Genomic DNA, 17,980 nt, shown 5'->3' on the forward strand with positions numbered 1-17,980 from the left:
GGAAGACGATGGCACAGTAGATTAAATACGAAAGTTTTACAAAAATTAATTATTTTCCTATACAATTCATGGTGGCCGAAAGGTGTCATCCCCTCTCCCCTCATCGTGATTAGCATTATTTTATTAAGTTTAAATGTGAATTGCTATTTATTTGCAAGAGAGGAATTTTTTTCTGTCAGTTTGCTTAGAAACCAAAATATTACAGTCCTTATTTGCACCATATTTATAGAATGCCAGATGACTTAAAACACACCGACATTTTTCTTTTTAGAAACTTGACAGGCCACTTTGAGTTTGACCAGGAACCAACAAGCAGGTAAATTATACCCTGACTCTGATTTTCGAGTCGAGCAGTTTTAAGGTAACGATTTCTATCGTTTCTCGAACTACGATGTCTGACTGATATGTCTGCAACAAATATGAAAAGTTAGGAAATATATTGGTTGTAGTTGCAAAAACGGACTTCGTTTTAATAACATTTACGTGACTCCGATCCTAGATACTTATTTAGGGAAATTAGCTAAACAAACAAATTGCTAATGTTCTCAGAGCTAAGATTAGCAGAAAAGAAATAAAAAAATAAAAAAAGCTATCCAGCGATAACAAACTCGCAGATTACTTACTGCTTGCAAAGCATGAAGTCTATATTATTGTTTTATCTGACATTCTATTTCTTTTATGCAATTTCATCAGCACATGTTTTTGACATTTGGGGCGAGCCGGACATAGGAGTAGCAAAATCGGAGTCAGAAAACGACATTTCAGTTGTTAATTATGAAGTACAAGACCATTCCGAAGACCACACTATTTCAATCAGAGCCACGGAATCACCAACAGAAAATGGAAACATCCAAGAACCAGCCAAAACAAAAATTTCAGCTGTTCCACCACTTTTGCAACTAGCAAGCCTATTCATGTCAGGTAAGATGTATATTCTCTTATTTAATAAAATTTCCACATATTTTTATAAATAGGGTTTTCTCTTTTCAAAATCCTTTCTGGAAAGATATATCAAAATAAAATTTGTAGGCTTATATCTACCCAACATTCTGTGAGATGACTTGAAGGTTAAAACAAGGAAGGGGTTACCCCCTAGCTTTCCTTAATTTAGAGGACTGTATCTGAACTCATCGCATAATCTGGGCGTTGAGAGAGTAACAGATTACCTCTTATTGTGATAAAAATCGAGTAATATATTCAATAAAATAGATTAATATGTTTAAATACACTAAGATAGAAGGGATAGAGGTAATACCCTAGTAACAAGATCTTTTCGAAGATCCCCATCCAGGCACAAACATAGGATTTCACTTTTTTTTTAAGTTTTTTTTTTAAGAGCACAATGCGCAGTAGGGGGCAAATCATCCCGTGTTTTTCTCCAAGATATCTCCAGGTACCCATTTAGAGCTAGGTCGACTTTGGCTGAGCTTAGAGAGTCACACCATTGACCCCCTTTCCAAGCCAAATAACCAACGACAACAGGACTCGGAGGAGGTCAGGGAATCATTTACGAGAGGAGTCAAGAGTGGTCAACCGAATTAATATGAAGAATGCGGATAATTTACCCTAAAAACTTACTTTATTTGCAGGTTTACATTCAGACCAAGCATGCATTATGGGTGATAAGGGTGCGACAACTCGTTTTTTATAGAGGACATAGTTGTGTGTAAAACAGAAGATGGTATTTATATACTTATCTACACTAGGGTGGGAGAGGTGAGAACATCCTGGTATTCCAAAACCCAATCCCCCTCCCACCCCGTCTGAAAAATATTCACAGCTTGGCATAAAAAACGGGTGTCGAGGAGCAGTAGCCCTCCTCTAAATTAGGATGGTCCCATTTTATTGTGTCACGAAAATACACGTAAAGAGTCATTTCTTTTTTTTCTTTTTTGTTTAGAAGATAGAGAAGTTTATTAAAACCACAAAAACAGAAAACAACGGACAAAAAAAACTTAACATATACTACAGTTTTAGATTTACAACTCTGTCCCAAGAGACCTTGATGAGGTCTGTTTTAGGGTTAATTCTCATTATAGTTTTACTTCTAAGTTTTAAATATGAGTAGCTTCATAAACGAAAATAAGTAATGCTTAACAGATCAAATAAACATTGTAGAAACAAGTCTAAGATTTAGTGGAAAGAGCATGGGACTGAGGAGAAGCATCCCTCTCCTCTCGTATTTTGGCAACTTCGAATATGATACAAACAAAACATAAATTGAAGAAACAAAAACGGTTTTCTTCAATGAAACTAAGGAGTGACGCTAAACCTAAACAAATAGAAATTATTCTATACTAGCTGTTGGGGTGGCGCTTCGCGCCACCCCAACACCTAGTTGGTGGGGGCGCTTCGCGCCCCCCCCCAAGCCCCCCCGCGCGCGTAAGTCGTTACGCGCCATAATAGTTACGCGCCATTGTAGTTGTGTCCCTATGTCCCACCTGTGAATATAGATATATATATATATATATGGTTTTAACTACGTAAAACTTGCGAATATACAACATTCTTTGCTGTCCCATTGTCTTTGCATATAAATAGATTGTCAGGTTTACCGACTCTTGAACATGCAACATATAATGGTCCATGGGAAAACAATCTGTATTCAGATCTATACCTCATGATTCTAATGATTGCCCTTGAGCTTTGTTGATGGTGATTGCTAATCGACCATTCCCTGTCCCGGTGTCCCGATCGTCATTTACATCCCCCTGTTTCCCCCGGTGTCCCCGTTGTAGTTGTGTCCCTGTGTCCCGGTCGTCATTTATATTCCCTGTGTCCCGGGTCCCGGTCATCATTTGTATCCCGGTGTCCCGGTCTGTGTATACATTCGTTTTTTAGTTTTGTTTTTCTCCTTTATTTTTTTCCTTTTTTTTTCTTTTTTAGCTTATTTAGATTTTTAGATTTTTTAGTTTTTTTTATTAGTTTTTAGTTTTTATTTCTTTTTAGTTTTTTTGTCCCGGTCGTCATTTATATCCCCCTGTTTCCCCCGGTGTCCCCGTTGTAGTTGTGTCCCTGTGTCCCGGTCGTTATTTATATTCCCTGTGTCCCGGTCGTCATTTGTATCCCGGTGTACCGGTCTGTATATACATTCGTTTTTTAGTTTTGTTTTTCTCCTTTATTTTTTTCCTTTTTTTTTTCTTTTTTAGTTTATTTAGATTTTTAGATTTTTTAGTTTTTTTATTAGTTTTTAGTTTTTTTTTCTTTTTAGTTTTTTTGTAGTTTTTACCTTCTTTTTAGTTTTGTTAATTTTTTTTTTATTTTAGTTTTTTTATTAGTTTTTAGTTTTTTTTTCTTTTTAGTTTTTTTGTAGTTTTTACCTTCTTTTTAGTTTTGTTAATTTTTTTTTTTACTTGTGTCCTGGTCGTCATTTATACTCCCTGTGTCCCGGTGCTTTGTTGATTGCTAATCGAACATTCCTTTTGTCCTGGTCGCTTTCTCTTTGAGTGTCGTCATTTATTTTTTTCTTTTTTAGTTCTTTTAGTTTTTACCTTTTTTAGTTTTTTTTTTAGTTTTTAGTTTTTTTAGTTTTTTACCTTTTTTTAGTTTTTTTAGTTTTTTTAGTTTTTTAGCTTTTTTATTTTTTTTATTAGTTTTTAGTTTTTTTGTAGTTTTTGCCTTTTTTTTAGTTTTTTTAGTTTTTTAGCTTTTTTATTAGTTTTTAGTTTTTTTTGTAGTTTTTGCCTTTTTTTAGTTTTTTTAGTTTTTTAGCTTTTTTATTTTTTTTATTAGTTTTTAGTTTTTTTTGTAGTTTTTGCCTTTTTTTAGTTTTTTCAGTTTTGACGTCACCTGATCCAGTTTTTTCAGGTGACGTCACCTGATCCACGATCCACAGATCCACAGACAACTTATTTTTATATATATAGATAGTTTTTTTTTTTTACTTATGTCCTGGTCGTCATTTATACTCCCTGTGTCCCGGTGCTTTGTTGATTGCTAATCGAACATTCCTTTTGTCCTGGTCGCTTTCTCTTTGAGTGTCGTCATTTATTAGTTTTTTCCTTTTTTTCTTTTTAGTTTTTTATTGGTTTTTACCTTTATTTTAGCTTATTTTTCAGTTTTTTCCTTTTTTTAGTTTTTTTTATTTTTTATTTTTTTTAGTTTTTTACCTTTTTTTAGTTTTTTTAGTTTTTTTAGTTTTTTAGCTTTTTTACTTTTTTTATTAGTTTTTAGTTTTTTTTTGTAGTTTTTGCCTTTTTTTAGTTTTTTCAGTTTTTTTTTTAGTTTTTTATTGGTTTTTACCTTTATAGTTTTTTTAGTTTTTTAGCTTTTTTATTTTTTTTATTAGTTTTTAGTTTTTTTTGTAGTTTTTGCCTTTTTTTAGTTTTTTCAGTTTTGACGTCACCTGATCCAGTTTTTTCAGGTGACGTCACCTGACACATCCATCCATCCATCCACAGACAACTTATTTTTATATATATAGATAAAAAGAGTTGCTGTAATTGACCTTAACCTTACATTTTTTGGGCTTAAAAATTTCGGTTTTGATTTCAAAGCTTTAAGAATGAATATTTTACCATAAGAATAATGCGAGAGTATTTTCATTTTGATGCTTCGAGAGTGAAAGGAATTTCTAGTTGTATTTGATTTGAATTATAACATTTTTTGTTGGAATATTTTGAAAACCAATCGGCAAATAAAGCAGTTGCAGGGTATGTGGGTTGATAATTTTGTGTTGTCAATTTTTTGTATTTGTGTTGACAATTCCAAACATTAATAATGAAAAAAAAAATTGAATAAACGATGGATTTAAAATTTTAGAAAAAGAAAAAATTTTTACTCGTGGAGGAGGGGGAGACTGAATTTGTTGGATCACCAGCACCCTTTTCATAATGTCAGAGGATGCGATTAAAGGATTATGCTTTGTCCATAAATTTTACTTTTTTCAAAAATTTTTCCAGTCAAAGTTATGAGCATAAAAAACGCAAAAGACCACACTGACTTTCTATCGTACAAACAATAAATAGGATAACGTAATGGAGAAATCTGAGTTGGAGACTAAGTCCTAGTTGAACTAAGCTTTGCATCGATATTAGGACCATTTTAATGAAGGATTTAACTTAATTTTCTTGTTTTTATGGCAAGTTGAACTTTGTACCAAAGTATTCAATTGCTTTTCTTCTACAATTCGGCGTCTTTAAAATTTTTTGGGTTACCCTCTTTATTGTTTGAGTTAAGAAAATTGGAAGGTAAAAGTAAAATCAAGGCTTATTATGAGCCTTAAGGTGTCAAGACCGGAGGTAAATTTCAAATACACGTAAAGTTTCAATACAACATTTTGTAAACTAATTTAAAATGCAAAATATACTAGATTTTTTATATACTAGGATTTGAAGACACAAAAATATTTTAGGGATTATTTGCAATTTTGCAATTTTAAAGGCACCTTTTGAGTTGCCAACTTATGATTATTTGCAATTTTGCAGTTTCAAAGGCACCCCAATTGGGGCAATGGGTGCAAACCGGCGCCCCAATACGCTTCTGAAGGTGGCACCGGCACTCCATATCATACTTTTTAAGCTTCTCGATACTAATAAATGATAGTCAAAAAACATTCATCACTCGATAATTAATTTTTTGGATACTTGACAAATAGCCTCCTCCAAGGCAAAACTTCTGCAACCCAGGTTTATTTTTATTTATTTATTATTACGAATAGCGGTAAGCATCAATGTTTGTCGCAAAAACACAAAATCATAATACCAATCTAAAGTAAATTGGCAACGACAAACTAAACAACAAAAACTTCTAAATAACACGAAACTACACAACAAAAGCGTCTAAATAAAAAGGCGTATTTACTAATGCACTCTTAAAAATTCGAACACTCTCTGCCTCGACAACCTCCAAAGGCAAACCATTCCGTGGTCCGGCAACTCTACTAACGAAAGATAACTGACCAATTTTTTTCAGTGGTTTTGGGGGATATAATTTATAATCATGCTGACGAGTAGAGTGATAATGGCTAAATTTAGAAAATAAATTCGGATCTACATCATCCACTCCTTTAATTATTAAATAAAAAAAAAAAACTAATTTTTTTAGCTGAAAGTAAGGAGCGACATTAAAACTTAAAACGAACAGAAATTACTCCGTATATGAAATGGGTTGTCCCCTCCGCAATCCCTCGCTCTTTACGCTAAAGCTTTTAATTGTTTTAAAAAATAGAATTGTGGCAAAGAGTCAAACTTTAGCGTAAAGAGCGAGGGATTGCGGAGGGGACAACCCATTTCATATACGGAGTAATTTCTGTTCGTTTTAAGTTTTAATGTCGCTCCTTACTTTCAGCTAAAAAAAATAGTTTTTTTTTTATTTAATTTCTGAACGTTTTTGAATTAATGCATGTTTGGTTTTGGCTCTCCTCACATAAATTATTAAAATGAAATTTGTATATTTATTCTTTTTTTGGCTAAATGGCTTTCTCTTAGTTTCGATCAGACGATTTTGAGAAATAAAGGGTGGAGAAGGAGGTCTAGTTGCCCTCCAATTTTTCGGTTACTTAAGAATGCTACTAGAACGTTTAATTTTTAACGAATGTTTTTATTAGTAAAAAATATACGTAATTTAAGAATTAACTTACGTAACAAACTTTCATAATCTTATATTTTATTATGTATACGAGGGGGTTTGTACCCTCGTTAATACCTCGCTCTTTACAATAAATCGTAAGCTTTGTCCCAATTCTTTAAGAATGACCCCTGAATCAGAAAGGCCGTAGAATAAATAGTTTAAATTACTAAAAATACTTTAGCATAAAGAGCGAGGTATTTATCTCCTCCTAAATACCTCGCTCTTTATGCTAAAGTATTTTTAGAACCCCTCATTTGCGTAATAATCTCTGTTCGTTTTAAGTTTCAATGCTACCCCTTCCCTTCATTTGAAAAAACGTTTTCATATTTATTTTTCATTGTTTTCTTATAGTAATGCTAGAAAATCCTGCGCCCTTTTCATTGAATTTTTCTTCCCCCATGACAGATGCCTCCAAGGAAAGATCCTCCAACATAGCCCCCTCCCCTCAGCCCCACCCCCAAACAAAATAAAATCCCCCTGAAAACGTCTGTACACTTCCCAATAACCATTACTATATGTAAACACCGGTCAAAGTTTGTAACTTGCAGCCCCTCCTCCAGGGATTGTGGGGGAGTAAGTCATCTCCAAAGACATATTTTTTATGGTTTTCGACTATGCTGAACAAAATGGCTATCTCAAAATTTTGATTCGTTGACTTTGGGAAAAAAATGAGCGAGGGAGGGGGCCTAGATGCTCTCCAATTTTTTGGTCACTTAAAAAGGCCACTAGAACTTTTCATTTCCGTTAGAATGAGCCCTCTTGCGACATTCTAGGACCACTCGGTCGATACGATGACCCCTGGGAAAAAAAAACAAAAAAAAAATAAACAAATAAACACGCACCCGTGATTTGTCTTCTGGCAAAAAATACGAAATTCCACATTTTTGTAGATAGGAGCTTGAAACTTCTACAGTAGGGTTCTCTGATACGCTGAATCTGATGGTGTCATTTTCGTTAAGATTCTACGTCTTTTAGGGGGTGTTTCCCCCTAAAAGACGTTTTAGGTTATTTTCTTAAATAAGGCAAATTTTCTCAGGCTCGTAACTTTTGATGGGTAAGACTAAACTTGATTAAACTTATATATTTAAAATCAGCATTAAAATGCGATTCTTTTGATGTAGCTATTGATATCAAAATTCAATTTTTTAGAGTTTTGGTTACTATTGAGCCGGGTCGCTCCTTACTACAGTTCGTTACCACGAACTGTTTGATACGAAACACATTTACAAGGTCACTGCGACGTCTACGAAACTTCAACGACTTATCAACGATTTATCATGCTTAAGTATTTGTTATTTTTGATATGAGGCAAATCTACTTTAATTTTCATGTTGAATCCAAATATAGAAGTCTGCCATATAAAAAAAAAAGAAAAAGCAAAGTTACCACCTTGTGTATGGGATAATTTCAGCTCGTTTTAGGTTTTAGCTCTATTATTTTCTGTCATTTGTATGAAACTTGGTTTTTCTAAACTTACCAATATAATTGGTCAGTGTCAACAGCAAATCCTCAATCTTTAACTCTTCGCAACTATTATCACTATTCTGCAATCTATAGCACAACATGTCCCGAGAATCTGTGATAAAAAATTCTAGATTTCTAACACTGTCAGCCTGAACTTGTTTAAAAAGCTATTAGACTCTTGCCCATGCTTTAATACAATATTTTGTCCTTTATTTCTCGAAAAAAAAAATCGGGCTGAAATGGCAATCATTTAAAACATATTTTCTTTTCAGCATTCGGGCCAAACAAGCCAACACAGAATCAGGCACCTGACAAGGATTCGATTTTCTGCCCATGTAGACCAACATCCTCCAAAAATTCAACAAAAGACTGCTCCTGTAAAGTAAAGCCTAAACCGCATCATATGGGAAACCCTAATCTCTACATTGTGATGGAACCAAGTGACACATCCCCTTCTATAGATTCAGCTATGCGTTCCATGTACGAAGATTTTCAAGATGTAAGAGAATCGAATATGCTGCCACCCAGTGAGAAGGCGCGGTATTTCAAAACGATGATGAAGGCACTCAAAAATATCAAAAAGCTAGTTATCAAGCAAGTTAAAGAGGTACTTAACTTTGAGCGGAAGTTAAAGCAAGAATTTGAGCAAGCTGTTTGTTCACAGGCCATTCCAATAACAATTGACAATAGATTTTGTCGCCGTGGTAAATGGGAGTTTCAAGTTGGGTGGGCCGTAAATTACACAGGTGAATGGCTAAGACCAGAGAGGTACAATATAGAACGTCTTAGAGTTTTTGGGGATTTATGGAAATTACAAAAATCAGGCGGTCATTTCTTATCCGTTCGTCTTCCAGCATGTACAGACTGTAGCAGACAAAAAACGGATGATATAGCTGATTCATTTATAGAGCTATTAAATGTCATGGATAGTGTTGATAAGGGACTTCAAATAACAGTAGATTATGGAAACGATAAAGTTTTTTCTTTAAAATTCTTAGGAAGGCTTATACAAAGAATAGGTAGACATCCACGAATCCATAGCATCGTGCTTGAATCTGGCCGCTCTTTGCATTTGAATGACAACCTCTCAGAGAATGTATGCACGGCACCAAATGAAAACCTATATTTTGCTAGAAGTCTTTTAAAAACTGTCTCGAAGTTGAAAGCTCTTGGAATTCACCTCGTCTCCGCTTCCTTTATAGGCCAAAATACGGTTTCAGAAGAAGAGCCAAAAGAGGGTCTAAATACGAATCCCGACGATGAACCAATTGCCCTGACACCCCCCAAAACTTTCGACTTCTACCTTTTAAGTTCGTCCAACACTGGAACCAAGGAATCAACAACAACACGCAATAGCACCGAAAGACATCTACCGACAGTCGATCTTGATGCCCTTCAATTTTCAGAAAGTGAGCTTGAATTATATTCCCATTTCTTTGACATAGCCTCACTGAGTCCTAGCTGTCTAAGGTATATAACTAATGAGAACACAGGATCTCTTGATTTTATAACCTTGAAAAATATGGCAAACAAAGAAATTGTCCGAAACATCAACGAGTTTATTAAAAAGCCTGTCATCTTGCATTCAGAAGATACATATTATAATTCTATCGGCAAGGTTAGTGGCGTTGTTGTTGATATGCCATACGCCAGTGAAGGTTTTCAGCTTGAAAGAGTCTCAGAGATCAAAGAATGGTTTGTTGATCAGAGTATTCAAACAGACGATATTCTGCTGGTCAAAAAATGATTCATGCCAAAGTTAGAGTGTGTGCGCCAAGTTAGCTTGAGTTTCATTTCTATGATTAAATTTCTAAATGGTGTTGTTAAACAATAAAGCTATATACTTTTATCAGAGTCTATAGGTTTAAAAATGGGAAACAAAAAGAAATTAGAAGAAGCGGGTATATTTTACATTACGGGAGACAAATAAAAACATAGGAGAGAGCAATTGTTTGTGAATAAAGGCGAAACTTAGGCTATTTGAGACACAAGTCAGGAAAGTAATAAGTTTTCTACTGGCTAACGATACAAGTAATACTTATATACATATATACATTAATACTTATTAAATACATTATTATATACATTAAAATATATTAATACATATATAAAAGTAATACTGCTGCGCTTGTCTTAACATAGATTATCTCACATGGAATAAACAATTGTAAATTAGAAGGTTTTATATGAAGTCAAATTAAAAACAAACTTTGAATGACGATTTAAAACCATACCAAAAGATGAAAGAAACAACAATTATTACATGCATGAGAGGATCTGGCTATTTAGTATCATTAAAGATAAGAAAGGTCAGAAAAAGAGAGGACAGAAAAGAAATTAAAGAGAGAGAAAATAAAAAAAAATAAATGAAAGAAGAGAAAGAAAAGGACAAAAGAAAGAAAGATGGAATAAAAAACTGACTAGAATAAAAGAAAAATGAAACGAAAAGGAGAAAAATAACACTAATAAAAGAGTGGATAGTGTAATATGAACGATTACTTATGACCACATTAAGAGCTAAAAGCAACAAAATTATATAATGTATAAGAGAGCCTGCTTAATTAGTATCTTCAAATATATTTTTTACTGACGTTTATCATATAAATAATAGAAGAAAAGCTAATGTTTTACATTATGTATATTCATTGGACAAACAATTTTAAACACAAGACAATAACAGTCATTCAAAAATTGTTGAAGAAGAGGCAGGAACTACAGAATCCAACATTAAGGTTACATATGATGGTATGGATTGTTTATATTTAGAAATAAAATTAGTGATAGGCAAGGTCGTATCCATTGGGGAGGGAGTTTACCCCCCCCCCCCCAAAAAAAAATGTTTGTCGGACTTCGAAAAAAAAGTAACAAAAATGAATTTAAACAAGTTTTTGGTGCATTTTTAAAGTCTTTTTTAAAGCCCCCCCCCCAAAAAAAAAATCTTTTGTAAACCCCCCTTCCCCTTGAAAAAAAACCCTGGGTATGGTCCTGGTGGTTAGTTTCATAGATTAAGAAAATGCCTTTGATTCAGCAGATAGATCAGATTGTCAAAGCCTTTTTTTCTACATGGAATATTACATAAGTAAGTTTAAGTCATTATTACCCTCTATGAAACTAATAAATCTTCAGGAAGGTACATTATGAGCTTAGTTGATGATCCCGAGTTGAGTCTTATTTGAAACACGATGGTGTACTTCGATTTTTACTTAGCTAGGCGAATGGGTTTATTTTTTGCGTAAAATCGTAGAAGAAATTGGCGACGCAGAAATACGAAGGGAAGTTCAGATTATATCTGAATTAGATTGTACAAACGATTTCAAATCATTTGAGAACACAGATGAACAAGCATAACATATGGCTCCCAAGGCGAATGTGGCCTACAAAAATCTCCTCCCCTCCGACATTAGTCCGAAAAATCTCATTTGCCGTCGGGGAAAAACGAAAATCAAATAATCTAAAATGAAAGTTTTTTCTTGTTTTTGCTCCTCCTAGGAAAAATAATCGCCCCTTCCTCCCAACCTAAAAACTATAAAATTGTCTACTGCTCATTTTTGAATCGTATGTACCTCCAGAGTGCGGTATCAGTTAGCGCATCTATTATTACAACTGTTAATATTAGCAAAGGAACAATATTCAAACGAAAAAAACATGATTTTTGGAATCAATCTTCGCGAATAAAATCAGTTTTATCAACATAATTTGGCTTTAGCGGAACTTTGAGTTGAGCAGTTTTAGAGTAGAAAAATGCAATCGAGCACGGGATAATCTTAGCAAAATTAAAAGAAAAAGTAAAGCTAAGTTTTAAGACAAATATAAAAAATTGAAGCATTTTGAAGTAGGAATTGTGAGAAAAGGCTTTATAAATGTAGGTAATGAAACGGTTTAGCAAGTCTATAGTTACCAATAGAGGCTGTAAAGAAAACACAGAAATTAGAATGACAAAAGAAGCAAAAAATATTCAGACAGACTTTCATAGACATATTTTAAGGATGATTTTCGGCATAAGGCATACTTTTCCGATAACAAACATCACTGCTGAAGATTTTGGATTTTTACTGCAAAAGATGAATCATAAACCTGAAATGAGACTGGGACGCGATTTTAAGATAATTACTTAAGATTTTGTATCCTTGAAATATTCATAAGGGTGTCAACCTCAGTGATAACCACTGTGATGAGTTTACAGTAAGAGAGGTCGCACATTCGCTGCGTTTGAATATCGATTTATGATGAATTTTGAAGATGTAAAATAGATGGGCTCCTAATATCGGGGTTGATCTCACAGGCACATACATTTTACTTCGATCATCGACTGCAGTATTCCAACCAAGAGACACCAATCACTCTAAACAACTTACTATTAAAAAAAACCCAGCAATTTCCAATTCCAATAAGTTACAAGCGCATTTTACCCCTTAGCTTTTCTCCATATGTCAGCACAAGGGTTTACCACTGTAACCGGTTTATGGTGGGGAGGCCGTAGATACGTTGCGTTAGAACATTAATTTTTTATGAATTTGAGTAAGTCATGAACTAGAATGAATTTTTCATGGACTGCTGTATTTCTACCAAGTGAGACCGATTTATTCCTAGACACCATAGCATTAAGAAAAACAGTAATTTCCTACTGAGACAAGCTACACGCGCATTTTGCCAATAAGTGTTTCTCTACGTGATTAGTAAAGTAATATGAATGATTTAATTCCAGGCTAAATTACCCAAATATGTCTTGAATATTATGAAAAAAAGATATCTTTGAAGGGTCCGTGGTCTGCACATTCCAACTCCTTTGAAGACCTCAGCATAAAAAACAGCAGAGTGGAATTATAGATTTTTCATACCCCATTTAGTGACATTTTATCACCCCCCCCCTTCAATTCGAAAGATAATTATAACGGTCAACCAGCGTCTTCATCGCTATGGAGTTTGAGATATGGGAGCAAAAAATAAGTAAAGTTACAAATCAGGCATTGGATTTGTTTGGATGCTTAGTCTCATAAAGACACCAGGGCTTAGGCGCGAGGCATATAAATGCACTGCAAATTTTAGATAAAAGCATAATTCTATGCTTCTGTTGTTTCTATGATTCTGTTGACGCCATTATTTTTGGCAATTATCACATTTGTGGATGTTTGAATTTATTAAACACACTCTTAAAGCAACTAAGAGAAGACTCTGGGAAGAAGGGTCTGGTAAGAGGTCATTTCGCATGAAAACAGGTTAACAAAAGTCTCTGTTAGTTACTTTTGGCGGGGATATCCCAGCTGCAGGTAATCTTGAGTAGCCGAATAGCGAATGTATCTTACCAGCTTCTCTGTGTCCAGTGAACTTAGACAGCTCAGTTGATGGAAGATAATCCATATAGTAGGCAAAATGCAGTCTTTGCAATCTCGTCCTTATATTTTTATTAAATATATTCCGATATCATCGTTCCTTCTGTTTTGTGACGTATTTTTATTTTTGACCTCCGTGATTCTTGGAATACGCTTAATTACTGAAAGACAAGCATGAGCAAAAAACTTATTTTGAAAAGATGTATTGCATTTTCTTGCGCAATCGCTATCCAAGGGTCTCAAAATAGATTGCATTGTAACCTCGGCTGTGAATTTCTTTGCGCATGATGCGATCTTACTAGCAGAACAAATTCATTATTCTGAACTTTATATGCAAGGCCGAGTCATCATTATGTTAAAGATAACGAAGATATTATTGACATGTGTAAGCTTCTCGTATCATCCACCAGAGAGAAGAAAAATATACCACGGTTTGTTATTTTCATCCTTGTGAAACTCCAGTCGTCGGTGGTGCTGTTTCTGCTATCTAGCTACAAAAGTAAATGAGATTTCCCGAAAGCTACATACATTTATTAACGTCACAACTCGTGCACTATTAAATGTGAACTTTTCGAATGCTGAAAAAGTTAACAATGCGTCAACCTCTACTACCTACAATTCGCAAAGCGTAAAGCCATCAAATACTGTAGTGCTAAAAAATTGTCCACGAGATATCAGGTATCCTCATGATCGTAATCAGTTTATTGACAGCATATGCGAAGAATCTTCAAATGATATTAAGCATCTTAAGCGATCAAATAACGACTGAAAAGTCGTTGTGCACTCCAAATCAGCGGCTAACAAAATAGTTGAGTGTGAAAGTCGCTCAGCCATCTATAGGTGCTTCTATGAATGAACCAGTCGTCGTTAAGCAAGTCTCCCAATCCTTAGAATTTTATGACCTTCAGCAACTAATATCCAAAAGCACAAAAATAAGCCAGTGTGGCGCTTCCCGGACTTTAAAGTGTAGTTCGAGACTCACAGTGACCTTGAATTTTTCTAAAAGAATCAGTGCGCATTGCTTATAAACGTCTGCCCGTTCAGGGATTTCTCTTTATTTCCTGTCAATGCTTTAAGTGTCACTAGGTAGGTCACCTATCAGTAAATTGCCAATCAGGTGCTATTTGCGGTCGATGTGGTTCTACTAATAACGTATCTAACCGTTCAAACACGTGCCCAGCTATTATGTTTTGTATGTTATGCATAGCTACTGGCCACACTCGTTACAGTGTGAAAAGTCCAAATAATCGTCCAGCCAAGATTCAGCTTAATCCACATGGTCAAAGTGCCAGAAGTTGGCAATAATGTCAATATAAGATGCTTAACTCTGAACATTAACGGTGGGATCGTCCTAAAGTCTTCAGTTTTTGATGAGCTCGTGTCAAAACATGATGTGATTAGTGCACAAGAGCATCTTTTCAGTCATTTAAGCCTTTGTCTTTTGGCGCCAGAGATAAATTCACTTGGTACGCATCTCTTACAAAGCAAAATAGACCGTCAGGAGGTCTGGTGACTTACGTCAATTCCACTTCACGTTCGCTGTTCGTAGAATTCGGTGATTACTTTCTTGCTGCTCAAGTTGCTGATGTGTTCATGTGTAATATTCATTTGCCGACTGGTTACTATAATGATACGTCTGAGGGTCTTTTTGCTCTTGCCTCTGAAAAGTTATTTAGCATTTCAAGCATTATTTCTATTGTTATAGTAACAATAGTATATAGTAACAATCGTAATTGTTAAGAGATTTTAACTGTAACCTAACTGTTCTCTGCCGCTCTGCCGTTCTTTGTGATTATTTAATATTTGATCACCTGTCTGTATCGTTTTCTTTCTCACCAAACAAAACTTCTCCGATATCTACTAGTCACTCAGAAACATCAAATCCATCGTATATACGTAATTGGCCCTTAATCAACCAGGAATCATATTGGGATTATGTTTCTACAATCCTTTCCAAGGTTAAGGTACCATTTCTTCAGCTAATCAAACGCTCACAGCTACCCACTGAGGAAAAATGCATTCTCCTTGATATTTATTGTGCAGAGACACGTCGCACTTTACAATATGCAGAACCTTTTGCTGTTCGATTGAAGCGTCGCAATCCATGAACAGTTCCCAAGTGCCGTGAAAATAAAAGTCTCCCCAATCTTGTGATTCAGCAAAGTTTTAGCTAAATCTATGGATCGAATGCGACCGACCATTGTCTAGTTCTGTTAATTCCATCCGCATTACAACAAAGAAACAGTTTGCAAAAGAACTCCAGAACCACCGCAAGACAATCACAGAACAGTCAGCACAAAAAAACAAAACCCTCATTTCCTTTGGTCGACACTCCGTCCCAGAATCTCCAAAACCTCCTTTCTGCTGATGATGCTCCTCAATCTGAGTGGTATTCTTTCTATGAGACCAAAATCTCTCCACCAGACCTCCAACTTGAAGACACATATGATGAAGAAATTGGCTAATTTTGTGTATGCAGTCTCTGACTGGGATTTTATAGTATATTTAACGTCTGTGGCTGATGCTATTATGCGCCTTAAGCCAAAGCTGTCACAAGGCATCTATGGAATTCACGCTGAACACATCAAAAACGTTTGTCCTGCACCTTTTAGAACATCTCACGTTACTGCTGCAGAAGATTTTTGCACAAGGCTTGGTTCCGTCAACATTCTGAGAGAGAGATCTTTCTCCTATTCCAAAAAAACGAAAAACCTCCAATAAATTCATATCTTTCAGGCCTGTAACTGTGTCAACCGTTTTATGCAAGCTTTATGAACTATGGTTCATAAAAAAAGTAAGTAAGTAAGTAAGTAAGACGGCACTAGACCCTTAAGGTCCAAACCGGTGGTGCTGATCTCCGTTTCATGGCCCTTGAGCCAGGAAGTGCAATGGGAGGTTGGGGGCCAACCATCCTGTGCTTTCACACACCCTTCCTGCTTACCTTCCCCAGATTTCTCCAGGTACCCATTATTGTTCATAAAAGAGGTTTAAGAAAAGTTTTAAACGCCTCCACATCAATTCGGCTTTCAACATGGCATTGGATGTGCAGTTTTCTCTTGGAGCTGTTGCTTATGCTCTAATTGACGCTTCTTATACAGACAGTTCACTCGCCTTGGCGAGTCATGACATTCGCCACACCTTAGACTCCCTCATCCACTCCCTTATGCTTTTAAGGACTGTTAAAAGATGACTAATTGCGAATATCATCAGATCTCAAAGTGATATGTATGCTAAGCTACGAGTCCGTCTTAAAATCCCTCCTAAGTTAGACAAAATGGCAAGGATACTGGATACAACTGCACCAGTTAAGAGAGGAGTCATACAACATGCAATTGCCTCCCCTTGTTATTTCAATAACTATGTCCTCAATGCTCAGGACCAGTGTGAGATGTCTTGCTGTCTTTCTGGCCTCAATATCTCCTTAGTCACTTATGCTGATGACAATTTTTAACATCATCCGAACTTGGACATAATTTCTTAAATTTTCCAAAAACTGCAAGTAGAATACTTAAAATCTGGTCTTGAATTTAACGCTGAAAAGTCCAACGAAGTGTTTTTTAACTGGAAAGGCCCACTTCCTCACGAAATTGTACTTGGGAATTCAAAGATCTGCCCTTCTGACCAAATAATTTACCTTGGTATTCCCATTGAGAGTACAATTTCTCACACTCGTAATTCTCCTAACATATGGCATCAAACGCCACATATCAGCTTCATATGCTTCCATAGTCTCTGCTAAGCTTCTTTTAAATCACTGTTATCTTGCAACGCTGAACAATACTATTGCCCCCCCCCATCTTCTGTATTGCACCCTTCTGGAAGGTTCTTATAAATACTAATAAATTTAAAATCCGGTCCACTTTATTCTATTTCGCAATATACCTACTGAGATATCCAATTTGGACACACAATTCAAAGCTCATCAACAGTCTTCATTTAGCAGATCCTACTATAGACGTTGCTAAACTTATGGAAAAACACAACCAAAAGATTTCAAGACATGCTTGGAGCCAACTTCTTCTAGTTACGTTGTCATAGTTGTATGGTGATATTTTGCTTTTGTTTTGTTTTTCTCTGTTTGTAGTTCTCAGTCATTTTCTTTTTGTACGAAGACGAGTTTTCGATAAATAATAATAATAACAATAATTGTTAGATAGTTTTTTTTTACTAATAAAACTAGAGCCTTCAAAGGAGGCACCTCAGAGACGGCATTGTTTTTAAAGCATCTCCATGATCATGACGATGGCCACAAGACCAATAAGCCTTGTCTGGTAGGCAAAGATTTTGTGTAATAATATCTAAAAATGCCTATATCTGAATGCTAAAAAAAGAAAACAAGTGATTAAGTGATGCTTGTCAGAACAACTTAACCAACATTATCTTATAAAAATATTTCACCTAATGCAACAATTTGGGCATGAGAGATGTAAAAACGCACAGTTTCCGAAACTAATTGAAAATAAAAAAAACTGAACTTGTTTCTATCAAAATATTTATAACGTAATATTCTGTATATTAAAATTCATAAAATTCTGTCATATTAAAAATATTCTGTTTGAGAAAACATCAGTTTGATGTTCAGTTTTTTGAGGTGATACCTAGTTGTAGTTACATGC

General features: G+C 35.1%; 2 protein-coding genes across 2 annotated transcripts in view; one reads left to right on the top strand and one right to left on the bottom strand.

Annotated features, from left to right (window-relative positions):
* Positions 1-17,980, bottom strand: part of LOC136029521 (autophagy-related protein 2 homolog A-like) — a 129,332-nt gene that overhangs the window by 19,696 nt on the left and 91,656 nt on the right. The window lies entirely within an intron of this gene.
* Positions 600-9,883, top strand: LOC136029522 (uncharacterized). Its single transcript, XM_065707974.1, has 2 exons — positions 600-921; positions 8,307-9,883. Exons 1-2 carry the CDS (start codon positions 636-638, stop codon positions 9,779-9,781), a joined length of 1,761 nt encoding a protein of 586 aa, XP_065564046.1. The 5' UTR covers positions 600-635; the 3' UTR covers positions 9,782-9,883.

Source organism: Artemia franciscana, chromosome 7 (assembly GCF_032884065.1).
Source record: "Artemia franciscana chromosome 7, ASM3288406v1, whole genome shotgun sequence".
In the NCBI taxonomy this organism is placed as follows: Eukaryota; Metazoa; Arthropoda; class Branchiopoda; order Anostraca; family Artemiidae; genus Artemia; species Artemia franciscana.